This window comes from Equus przewalskii, chromosome 10 (genome assembly GCF_037783145.1).
Source record: "Equus przewalskii isolate Varuska chromosome 10, EquPr2, whole genome shotgun sequence".
Lineage (NCBI taxonomy): Eukaryota > Metazoa > Chordata > Mammalia > Perissodactyla > Equidae > Equus > Equus przewalskii.
Window position 1 is genome coordinate 55,073,521 of NC_091840.1, and position 12,827 is coordinate 55,086,347.

General features: G+C 51.9%; 1 protein-coding gene across 12 annotated transcripts in view; it reads left to right on the forward strand.

Annotated features, from left to right (window-relative positions):
* Positions 1-12,273, forward strand: part of ARHGAP44 (Rho GTPase activating protein 44) — a 184,596-nt gene extending 172,323 nt beyond the window's left edge. For 4 of the 12 annotated variants that reach the window (XM_070561127.1, XM_070561125.1, XM_070561131.1 and 1 more), the window contains 3 exons: positions 2,702-2,859; positions 5,755-6,135; positions 10,689-12,273. In XM_070561127.1, coding sequence (XP_070417228.1) covers positions 2,702-2,859; positions 5,755-6,135; positions 10,689-10,828 — 679 coding nt within the window. In that variant the 3' untranslated portion in view covers positions 10,829-12,273. Of the gene's footprint in view, positions 1-550; positions 933-2,701; positions 2,860-5,754; positions 6,136-8,128; positions 8,181-9,141; positions 9,296-10,688 lie in introns of those variants that run through there. The other 8 variants (XM_070561130.1, XM_070561128.1, XM_070561133.1 and 5 more) reach the window with 6 other exon arrangements.
* The last annotated feature ends 554 nt before the right edge of the window (positions 12,274-12,827 follow it).

Here is a 12,827-nt window from a genome sequence, read left to right on the forward strand (position 1 = left end):
CTCACCCGGGCGCCAGGTCCACTTGAGAAATGCGGATGGGGGAGAAGCGAGTTCAGTGGAGAAGCAGAGGCCAATGGCTGTGGGTCAGAGAGGCTGATGAGGAGGAGATGACAAATAGACTGATTTGCTAGGACACTTCCCTTTTGGACACTCGTCGGCTTCATCCTGATTTCCCATCTTATAACTGAGACTTGGTGCCAAAAGATATTTGACATATAAATGATATTTCTAGAAAATGCCTGTCAAAGATGGATTTCCCCAGGCCCTGAAGGTGTTCCCAGAATGTTACGGATGGTTGACCTTGCAGAGTCACTCCCAGGCAGGAAACGTCGCCCACTGGTTCAGGTTATTTAAAAGGTCAGTCCCATTGCCCTGCAGTCATACGCCCCTTTTTCCCAGGGTAACCAGTTCTTTAGCTTTCCTCTGGGTGTCAATATCCTTATGTGTCTTGTACCACTCTTTTTTTCCCCACGTGGATTCCGTCCAATACAAATGGGTGTTCCATTGTTTTTTTGTTTTCTTTTTTTTTCTGTTTTCTGGACATTTGCAGCCCAGATGATGTTTCCTCCAGTTGCCGGATTCCTGTTACGGCTCCCCCTACCCTGAGGATGGCAGGCCCTTCCCTCCCTCTGGCTTGCTCCCACCTTCCCATTCCCTACCCAGGTCTGTCCCCTCCAGGCCTGGCGGCTCTCTCTAGCCAGGCTCAGCCACCTCCCACTCATCTGCTTGGCATTAACTATAAACCCAAACTCTGCTTCTTGCCCCTTCGCACCCCAGCTCACTGAGTCATGCGTCCCCAGAACTAACCAGCCCTTGAACGTGCCGTAACCATGGCTCCTTCATCTAGTGCTCTTAATAACCACCTTACACCCTACCTCTCCCCACTGGGTCAGCTGCACCCATGCTGCAGAGAGAGGAACAAGGCTACGTAGGTAAATACTTGTTTCTGTGATGCGGGAAGGTGTATCAGGTGGGAGGGAAAAGGACAAGTTTCTTGGTCCCTAGATTTCTTGGACAGATGTCTTCTCCATCCAGAGGAAGGAAGGAAAGTCTGTTATCCCACAAGAAGCAATTTTTTTGTTTGCTTGTTTTGTATTTTCTTTTGTTTTGCTTTACCTTCCTCTGATGGTGGTAGAGATGGATGGAAGGGCAGAGAGATATTTGGCATTACTGCCTGGCTGCCTGGTGACCTTGGGCCTGAAGAAGAAAAAAAGACCAGTTCTTGCCCAACCTGAGAGAGGCAAGGGTTTTCTGGTATTTTTGTTGTTTGTAGTTGCTTTTTGTTGACAGAATAGAGAATAGAATTGCTGCTCTTCTGGTCCCTGTGGATGAAATGTCTTTTTCCTTGGGGAGGTACCTAGGTGTGGTATAAAACTCATCCCAAGAAGGAGAGAATGTGGTCTTCCCTCCGTCCCTTCAGGTGACGAATACTAGTTGTATTTGAGTGTTTGCTGTTCCAGCCCAGGTCCTTGCCTCCCAGACTTTCTCACCATACCCCAGTGGAATGAGAAGTATATGCCTAGCTCTGTAATATTTGGAGTTTCTAAATAAATTTAGAGACGAAATGGGCTGTAGCTCCTTTTGTGGGAAGAAATAGCTGTTGCAAAGGATTTAGTTTCCCAAACTGCCTATGCCCTACCTGAGCGGGTCAGAATCCAGGTGGGTTCTAGCAAGGATGACAGGATTGCTCCCAACTCCAAGGTCACCTTCCTCGATTTGCTAGGAGTTGCCTGGAACATTATGTTGAAATGAGTGAGAACCATGTGGGGAAAAGATGGAGATTGATTAGTAATGTCTGCCATGGATGGCGTATGGGGGATGTTGAGGAGTGAGGAGTCAGCCATATATTTGCTGCCCCTGGTCTATGGAGTGCTGGTCTATGGAGTGGAGTTGAGCAGGGTGTCTTTTAACATGTACTTCATCCTTAGGAGAATGCCTGAGAAAGAGTTAGCAGTGAAGGATGAATCCTCTTTGGGACCTGGTGACCCAGGGTGTTCTTTTATCAATTCATGGGACTCCAGAGGCCCTCACTGCCATTGACCCTCACCCCCCTCTAAGCCTGCAGGACTGGGACTTGAACTGGCCCATGTTCAGGAGTATAGCCAGAGTCTGTGTCAGCCCTACCATCTGCTGGGATCTGTTACTGAGTTTGAGGGTGGGTCCCAGACTTCCTCCCCTGTTTGGGGCTGTGGTGGAGGCTCAGGGAAAGCAGCTGGAGAGCTGGAGAACCGTGGCCATAAGGTTTGGCAGAGTGAGCCCAAGTCATCAGCCCCCATTCAGCACACTGACCCTAAGAAGTCCTCTCGCTCTGGTATGCTGTGGATACAGAAGGGACAAGAGCACTTAACTGTACCAGTTTCAGAATGTGCGAGAATCCCATGTTGATCACAGGATATAGTGGGGATGCTCAAGGGCCCTGCCTCCCACTGCTTGTGGCCTCCTTGTGGAGAGAAGGCAGAGCTCCATAGAAGGAGCTGACAGTGAGTGCCACACGGAGATGGGGATGGAACCCACGCTGGAAGAGCCCTAAGAAGGGACAGTCACCTCCGGGGGCATCTTTGAAGGCTTTAAGAAGGGCCCGAGACAGACCAGAGCTGGGACAGACTTGAGCTGAGCCCGGGAGCACGTATTGCGATCCACAGTGCTGGTGCTGAAGTTGCCTGAGTTCAGTTCTTTTTTGTTCTGTGTGCTTGTGTTTCAGCACTTCTAAAAGCAAGGAACTTTCTCCAGGATCTGGGCAGAAAGGAAGTCCAGGCTCCAGCCAGGGGCCACCCTGTGCAGGGACGCAACCAGGGGTGCAGCCAAGCGCCAGCCCCAGCCAGCCGCCTGCAGACCAGAGCCCTCACACCCTGCGGAAAGGTACATCACCACCACCCTCCACACTGGTCTCAGGGCAGAGAAAGCTGTTACACTGCTGAAAAACTCATTTCCATGAATTAGCATGGATATTTGGAAACCGTGGGGCTTAGTGAAAACTTCCTGATCTGGGCATTAGAGCTTTTGGAAGTTAACCAGCTCCAAGAGGGATCATTCCATCGTTATTCCTTGGTTTACTCATTTGAACAGCAGGCTCGTTAGGGGCACATATAGGGCATTGCTTCCCGTCCACCAAGACCTCTGTGCAAGAATCATTGCTCAGGATGTCTTGTGTCTTCCACGGACCATGCCAGGCTCTCCCGCCATCATTTAAAACTGTGTGGAGTCTTCTGCAGGAGCTGCCTGTCCCCCACCCAGGGCCTGGTATAGCCTCCTACCCCTGGGATTGTCTGCAGAAGCTGACAGAGGAGAGGACCGGGATTGTTCCTGTAGGAGTCCTGCCCTTCGACGTTCTGTTTTGGAAGGCCTGAGGATTTCTACACTGCCCCAGAAGCCACCCACCCCAGAATCTGCCACTGGAACACAGTAAAAGTCCCCATTATTCCCTCTGAAATGACTCCCAGAAGGCAAAGACATGCTCCGTGGTGACACTTCATAAATGGGGAGCTGCAAGGAATGTGTACTTATCCAGACCTTTTTGGTTTTCACTTTGTGTCAGCTCTTAGCGAAGTCTTTAACTTGTTTAAAATAGCATGTTGTTTAATTTGTTCTCACTTCAGGCCTTTCCAGCATCTAGATGTGGCTTTAGCTCCAGGATTTATGGAAGAGGACTGGTTCTCCTTATCCACACTGACCTTCATGGCAGGTCCCTTTCCAGCCTCACTTGCCCCATTATCCAAGTCAGCCCTCACCCGGCCCCTCCCTCTTGTCCATTCCCCACTCAGTCCTCCTGCCTCCTACAGACTTCTGTGGAGCCCTACTGTGTGCAGAGCAGCAGACAGCCTCTCCAGAAAGGCAAACATGGAGGTGCAATGCAAGGGTGGTGTGTTCAGGATGTGCTGAGGACCCTTCCAGATGCAGGAGTTTGGCCAAAGTGGCGGCGGTGGGATTCAGGATGCCAGGGCTTTTCTCCAGCACCAACAGGTTTTCCTTGCCGTCTAGATAGAGTTCTCTCACTGTCTTTGTTTACAAGGCCTTTGACCCTCCCAGCCGTGTAAGGCAGGGTGATGGCCAAGCCATTGTTCTGTCCAGAGGGGTCGGGGCTCCTGTTCCAGGCCAGTCAGCTTCCCAGGGCCAGTGGCAGGTTGTCCCTTTCAGTTTTCACAGCACATTAGACCTATGTAGGGAATGTGACCTGGAATGACTCAGGTCCCTTACCCAGGTGACACATTCAGTAGCTCAGAGCCAGCACTGGACAAGTACAACTTTCTTCTCCACCCTCCATCATGCCCACTCATGGCACACTGAGCATTTTTTTTTTACCCCCAAAGTCTTTTGACAGTGTACCTACAGTTTTACATCATGGCCTAGTCCTGTCGCTACCCAGATTAGTAAAAGCCGTCACGGACATCTTGGTGACGTCACTGCACCCTCCCTCTCCCAGCTCACTTAGGGGAAGACACGCCAAGCTTCCACCCTGGGGGCCTCCACTCATGGTTCATCCAGTGGAGTGATTCCTGCATCAGCCAAGAGACCTGAAAAGAGGCTTTATTACAAGTCGTGATTATAGTATATGTGCTTTACGTGCAGGATCCCATTTACTTATCGCAGTGCTGTGGAGAAAATATTATTCTTCCCCTCGTATAGAATAGGCTTAAACAAATTGCCCCAGGGCAGACAGCAGGTAAGACAGGACAGGAATTTGAACCCAAGTTAGTGGGTCTCTGAAGAGCACGTTCTTGTCCACACTGCACACGAAGGAGCCAGGGCAGTCCATGCATGAGGCATGATGAGAAGAGATTTTGTTCCATGGAGGGGTGGGGGTGGGGTGGGGGAAGAGTCCCTGATGCCTCCTTGAGGGCTTAAAAGACAGTTTCTTCTAGATGAGTACTACCCACAGCCAGCCCTCACTTAGTTCTGACAGATTAGTGATTGCTCTTTCAAGGCGTTTGTGCATCAATGGGATCTTCCAAATGTTTAAGTTTGTCATTCTTACCAATTCATCTTCAATTAAATGTGTAATATGTCTTTGTTACCCCTTAGCATGATTAAGTAAATAAAAAGAGGAAAATGAAGACAATGCAGGGGAGTTGGAGCAATGATATGTTTAGAAAAATGCAGTAGATCTGGACATATTTATATCCAGAGGGCATGATTCTGGAAAGAAAAGCACCCCACAGGCAAGTGCACAGGATTGAGGGGAAGGACCGGCATGGGCAGATGAAGCGATGGAGGCACTGGGCTTCTGTGGCCAGAGGACTTGGTCATATGTCCCCATTATGATTTCCCAGAGATTGGGCAGATTCAGCCAAAAGTCACTTTCCTATCCTGAGGACAGTGGCCCAGTCCAGGGTCCAGTGGCGCAAGTTGAACTCTAATCATGGTCTGTTGGACGTGCATCACTGACTCCCTTTTCCTCGCTGGACCACTGACACCTTTCACCACTACAAAGTGATGAGAGGACGCTGGGAAACCAGCCACTGCCTGCGGATGGGAAACTTGTTCTGTAGTTTGGCTTGGCAGGGGGTGGGTGTAGATCATGGCAGGAATCCAGAGAAGAGGAGGAGAAATTAGTGAACAGATGGGGAGATGTGAAAACTTGCAGTTCTAGGTGAATTTTTAAAACATGTATTGGCTGCTCTCAGGGTGGGAAGAGCCAGGGGTAGGGATGAGGGGCTGGCGAGGGGTAGGAGGTGATGAAGGGTGTGTTCACAGGCCGCACGGACGACGGGTTTCATTTAACAGCCTTGTGTGTTGTTGTTGTGTTTTCTCTCTCAGTTTCCAAGAAGCTGGCACCAATCCCACCCAAGGTCCCCTTTGGCCAGCCCGGGACCATGACTGACCAGCCCACCGGCCAGCCGTCCCCACTCAGCCTGTCTCCCACCCCACCGAGCACCCCGTCACCCTACGGACTGAGTTACCCTCCAGGGTACTCTCTGGCCTCGGGCCAGCTCTCCCCGGCTGCCGCAGCTCCTCCCCTGGCCTCTCCTTCCGGCTTCACGAGCACTTTAACCAAGTCGCGGCCCACCCCTAAGCCCCGACAGAGACCCACTCTGCCGCCGCCTCAGCCTCCCACAGTGAATCTCTCGGCCTCTAGTCCGCAGTCCACGGAGCACCCCGTGCTAGATGGCATGTCTCCTGGGGAAAGCATGTCTACAGGTAACCAAGATTCTCATTTTTCCATGAACCTCAGCAAAATGTCCCAAGTGGAGGGATAGCTCATGCCAGTGCCAGTTAACAATTCCCTGTGTGCCACGGGATGGCTGTGCTGGTGCCATGCATCGCTTCCACGATGACCTCCTTAGAAGCCCTCCGTAAGGCAGTGGAAAGCAGCCCTGGGATCCAGGTTGTCCTGCACAGGCTTCTTAGGGGGGTTCTCCCAATTGAGTGCCCGCCAGCCCAGGGTTCTGATCCTGCTCTGAACTGGGGGGCTGCGTGCCCTGAGTTCTTTGCAGGGGTGCTTCAGGAGAGGCTGGAAGCTGGATTCTGATTGCAGAATGGCTGGCATCACAGCCAGTGGAGGTACCGGAGGCTTTCCTTGGGTTGAGCCCGGGCCTGGAAACAGGTACCAAGCTGTGTCTTGAGAACACAGGCTAGAACTGAAGACACTGTTTCCTGTTAACTAAGCCTTATTAGAAAAACATATTTCTAGCAATATATATTTAGAAAGGGTCAGTTTCAGAAAAGATGCATGTCCCTCTGGTTCTTTGAGGACCTCACTGGACAAGCCCATAACTGCTAAATTTAGTTTTGCTTTAAATTTAAAATCAAAGACAGAGCTATCTTCCCCCAGAAAAATGTGTAACCATGAAATCACAAACACACACCACATTTGGCAAAAATCATTTGTTGGTTGGAAGAAGAGGACATTTTTAAAATTTCTCCTCAGATGCTTTGACCGCATGAGATTAGAAAGTCAGGGTGTATTTGTGGTGGCCGCTAAAGTCACTATAGCACTTTCCTTGGAATAGAGCCGGCCTGCCATGTCACCAGGGCAGACAGCCTAAACATAGCCATTTAGTGTTGTCCCAAGTGGCAGAAGGCGAGGCAGCTTGGGATGGATCACACACACACCCCCGCCCAGATGCATACACACACACGCACACACATACACCACACACAGGGACACATATGAACACCACACAGATATACACACATGCACACACACACACACCACACACCATACTACGCAGACACACAAATACGCACACAAACCACACGCAGACACAAAGAGCAGTGCTAGGTCCCAGTGCACTGAGACTTCTCATCGGACTGTGCCTTTGTCCCCACCTCCTTCTCTGAGGGTGACGGGTTTTCCCTTGATTCGATGGACGGCTGGCCTGTGGAGCTCAGCTCCTTGCTGCCTATGAAAAGGCGAGTCAAGTGGAATGTCTGGGATGGGTCAAGAGATTCAAACATCGTGGGAGCAGCCGTCTGGTGATTTGGCTTCTTTAGTTTTGGACGTGATTAATGTTGTGTGGAAGGGACCACTGCTGTCAGCTACCCTGAGGCTTATAAAACATGAAGGAAATTCATCCTTGAAAAACGACAGTGAGCCCCACTCTCGGCTTCCCACTGGTAGTTCTTGGGGGTGACGCATGCTTCCTGAGGGAGTCCAGATGGCGGGAGCACAGGCCTGCTGCCCTCAGGGCTTGTGGGCGCACCCAGGAGCTCATGGTCACCCCCAGGGGGCTCGAGGGGCCACTCCCACCAACACATCAATCTGCCAACTGCACCAGCCACACCAAGGAGGGGACACAGGGTAGTGCCCATACTGGAAGCAACAGAATGAGCGGAGGACATCACTCCGGACAAACAGAAAGATAACAGGATGAGAGGAGAAATCTGGGGGCAAAAAGTGGGCAACAGAAGGCATTGAGGGGCAGTACCCCCATGGCTGCGTGAGAAACGTAACATTTAAGGACTGCTGACCTTTAGAATTAATACTGCCCGCCCCCGACCCCCGCACACCGTTTTGTTGTAACGTTTGGCGGCAGACTGTTCCGTCCCGTGTGTGCAGGTCTCAGCCCGTGTGGAATCCGTAATGACTGGTGTGCTCCACCTCACTGTGATACTTGGCAGAGTTGTTTGTTACGTTCTTGCTTCCTCGTGTTTATGCCTTTCTCCGAATCCTATCATTGTGTTCTTGCAGCTGTGTGACATGAGTGACGCAGTTTTGGATACGTGTGAGGGGGATTTTCAGGGTAAGCGGCCCCAGCCTCGCCCCCTCCGCCCTCGCCCAGCCGGGCCACAGCTCTCCGCTCTGCTCTCTGCATGTGGCCCAGACCACGCATGGCAGCTTCACTCTTGGTGCCTCCCCAGCCGCTGCAGGAACGACCGGTCCACAAGCTCATTGGGCTTTTGGAGACCACTTTCTTTCTTTTCGGGGGGAGAAAGCCAGCAAGCAGGCTGAGCCCCTCTTCTCCCCGACCTTCTCTTTCCTGTCACCTAATCTCAGTCCCTCCCTCCCTTTCCATTTGGTTGAGAATTGAAGGGGTACCAGACCTGTTCTTCACATGACGTGGCTTTGTGTCACTGGATTGCTCGCTGAAGACTTTGCACCCAGTGTCCGGGGAAGATGCCCCATGCGCACCAGTTTAGGGAAGTGCCCCGACCGGAGGGCCCGTTGTGCAGTGGGCACCCCCTCCCCAAAAGGGCCCCGCAGCTTGTTCTTGGCGGCCGCGGTGGGCACTAGCGGGCTCCACTTTCAGACGTAAATTCTATCTTGTCTTCCTCTGGGCTGAGACAGCTGGCAGATCCTGAAGAATCCATAGCATAAGAATTCATCCTGAGCTCATTTTTTCCTAGTATATGGACAGCCAGATCCTTTCTAACTCAATATTTTGGAAGCGTTTATACCAGTTTCTGCCTGGTCTCCTATAAAGAGCAGATAATCAAAAGTAAACCGAGGCAAGACCATGAAAGCAGCTAAAAGGCATCAGGTGTTTTTGCTACAGTAAGAAGGGGCGGCCAGAGCAAACCAGGGAGGGCCCTCCAGTGCCCCCTGAAAGCCCTCAGCCCGTGGTCCCATGGAAACCAGTCTCCTCACAGACACTTCTGGAGCTGCCTCTAAACCCAGAAACAAGCTTCCCTTTGCCCAGCAGTGTCAGTGCAGCTTCTCTCCCTAATCTGCTCCCTGACTCCTGGAACTGCCTTCCCCCTCAGGGGTCTGTGTAAGGGAGCAGCCTGAAGGGGAACAGCTGAGCCGCTCACCTCCAGCGTCTGTCCTGGGCCAGGCCTCTTTACTGCTCTAGCTGCCTGTCACGTTTAAACCCATCACCACCCTTTGTTCCCATTTGGCTGCTGAGGCACAGGGAAGGTAAGAAACTGGTCCAAGGTCACACTCCCCATCTGTAACAGGGATGGGATCTTGACTCCAAGCCATAGGGCGGGCCCAGGCCAGCAGTGATGGCAGGGCACTCACAGTCCTGTGAGACAGGAGGGGAGCAAGTGGCACTGGCCATGCCCAGCCTCAGACTGTCTCTGCTCCATTAGGCAGCCGCAAAAGACAAGCTGGAATGACATTTTGAGGACTGTTGGAGATGGGTGAGAGAGAAGGACCTTTGTCCCAGAGCTTCCATGTCTGTTAACGTCTTTCACGATGGTGTCCAAATGTCTGTCTGTCCACTTGGTCTGGTATTCCTGGGGCTGAATGTTTGTTTACAAAAAACGAAGGAAAACCCCACCGGCCCAGGACTGCTCTCCTCCTAGGCGCACTTCCTGTCACCCCGAGTGCTGCTCCGGGCTCAGATTGACAGCAAGGCTAAGTGGAGGGCAGAAACAACACAGGCTGAGGGGAGGAGGTGCACGACTGTGAGTGAGGGCTCCCAGGGCCCATGGGTCTTGGCTCCCTTGTACCCCACTGAGCCTCCCGCAGCCCCGAGGAAGCAGCAAGCTCAGGCTGCCCCGAGTCCCTGGGGAGCGGCTGCGGCTCCAGGCCCCAAGCACGGTGGCCTTGCCTATACCGAGGTGCTAGCTCAGGACTTATCTTTGCCAACTCACAGATGTCCTGAATCCCACAGGCACTGAGCCCTGTGACCTCAGGTACATTCTTCCTGGTCATCTCCCAGGAAGAATGACCTTTTAATGGTCCCAATAAGGATGGAACTTCAGGGGAGCAGGTTCCCTACTGCTGAGACGCAGGGTTTTCCCACAGCCCGGGAGCAGTTTGCTCCAGGTAGTCCTGGGGTCCTGAGGGAGATGCTCCATCCTGCCTCCACCAGCCTTCCAGAATGTGCCGCATATGGCCCTAGAGGGAGGCACCGGCTCAGGATCGCCCCATTCACTCACGGGCTGGGAGAATGGGTTTTTCCCCTGTCTTGTACCCTGTCCCTGCAGACTTTAGAGAACTAAATGCAGCCCTGAAATCCCCAAAAAGGTGTCATTTAGACCTGCCCAAAAAGCATCCTTTATATGGAGAATTGAGCTCGAGGGTGGAGGTGTGCGTGGCCAGGCTTGGGGAGCTGTTCTGTCCTCACTGAACCCCCCGGGGCTGAATCTAGATGCATAGGTCCTACAGGCTGGTGGGGCGGAAGCACAGCAGCCAGACTCCAACCTGATCCTGCGATAAACTGCAGGTTTACCGACCCCTAGATGAGCTAGGCCCTCAGTGACCAAATTGCTGCCGCATCCTGATGCCGGGCATCCGCCACTGTCAGCGTCGCTTGGGCGGAAGCCCCTTTTCAGCCGCCTTTCTCTCTGCCAACCTCCAGATCTCGTCCACTTCGATATCCCCTCCATCCACGTAGAGCTCGGGCCGACGCTCCGCCTGAGTCCCCTGGAGCATATGCGGCGACACTCGGTGACTGAGAAGAGGGACTCGGAGGAGGAGTCTGAGAGCACCGCGCTCTGACTGCACCCGCCCGTCCCGCGTGTGCACACGTGGGCCCGACACACCCCTGCAAGCCGCCCTGGCTGGCCACGTGTTCTCCGTTGGCTCTTTGCTGTCACTGCCAACTCGCGGTTGGAGTCTTGCAGAAAACTGTCATCTCTAGCCCGAGTGGCAAATGTCAGTGGTGCCGATTTTGTTTGTTCCCTTCAGGTGGTGACTCTGGCCTTTTGTTTGATCTTTGCCTTTTGACTTTGTGCCTATTTTGATCCACTTTCAGCCTCCATGCCCATAACAGCCCTCTCTCCACCTGAGGGCTTGCTGTCAGAAATGTCCTTTGCAGGTAGGGGTGTGAGGGGGGGTCGAGTTGGCCGGTAGACCTGGGGGCTGCCTGCCACCTGTACTCTGACAGCTGATGTCAAGTCCTATGGTGTCAGTTTAATGGCTCCAGAAGGGAAGTGGGATATGGGGGGGGCCCTTTCACTCACATGGGACGAGTTCTGGAATCCTAGAAGTGCTGGGGCACTGACTTGTCTGCTACACAGGGGAGGGCTGGCTGGTGGAAACCTTTAGGGCTGCCCTTAACCCATGAGCACTAAAGTAAATGGCTAAAAATGAAATTCATTTCACTTCCTAGCAGTTTCATTTTTCCACACTATATGACTGAAAGCCCCCTTTACTACCTTATCGTTTTATACTTGTGAATTTAAAAAATGATCTTGAGGGTGTCTGGAGAGCCCAAAGATAGCTCCTCAAGCCCCCCCAAAACACATTAGATGTCTGACAGTAATTGCACCCCTCCAGGATCCCGGGGGCGCCCACCTCACTAAGTACGTGGGGTCCAGGAGCTGCCTCTTCTTTCTGGAGGTCACCAGTGAATAGCAATAATTCTGTTACCCAAAGCACGTAAAGGAAAGTGAGACCAGCCCGCGGAGACACCTGGCCAGCACCACGGGCCCGCGGTGTGGCGCGCTTCGCTCACCAGCATCCGTTGCTCATCCCTTCTCATGCAGTCCCATCCATTCTCTGGGAGGCGGGCCGGAGGGCACGGGGAGCCTGGTCACACTTGGGATTAAGGGAGTGAGAAAGAGATGCGGGTCATGCATGCAAAGTCAAACCTTACAATTTTATCCTTTTAAAATAGATATGATATACCTATACATGATATAATATTTGTATATATGAAATCTCTCTATATTTGTTTAATTTGAGCCATTCAATCTAAACCAATGTACAGGTGTACAATGAGAAATTTAAATGCTTAGTTATTTTTCCCAACACAGTGTAAAATAACCCTTCTCTGACAGTGGGATTTGCAAACTTTTGATGTTAACAGCTTTGCTCACTTCCTGGCAAGGGCAGTTCAGTACCCAATTTGTAATGGAGCCCAGGGGTTGAAAGTTACCTTTAAATACATGTACAAATAGTTGTCCAAAGTAATGTTATTAAAATAGATTTATTATCCGTGAGCGTGGCCTTCTCGTTTTAGTAATAAGCTGGTGGGAGCACAGGACTCCATCTCAGATGCTGCCTCAGGAGAAAACCTGAGGTCCCAGCTAGGCAAGGCCAAGTCTTTGGTCTGTCTCTGTCTTGTCACCTGAGTTTTTAAAGCTTTTTCTATGTTCTCCTGGATAGGGAGAATACACAAAAAAACTCTAGATTTAGCTTTGAAAATTCTCTCAATTTTCAGGCACTACCTCAGTGTTGTAAAATCCCAAAAGGAGGGTGAGGAGCCAGCCTGACGTGGCATTTCTCAATACTTTGAGGGGCAGTGGGTGGCTCTCATTCTCATCACAGGGCAAGGAAGAGCAAATCTCCTGTCTCCGTTTTCACCCAGAACAATGAGCAGGCCTGCATTCCCCTGAGCCACTGTGCAGGCCCAGCCTGGCTCTCCTAGTGCGTGAAACCACGCCACTGTGAGCAGGCACGACTTTGCTCTGTCAAAAAACTAGGCTACTGAGGGTGGTGACTCCCTGGGAACAGACTCCAAAGGTCCTCAGGAGATAAGAGCCAACTTTCAGGG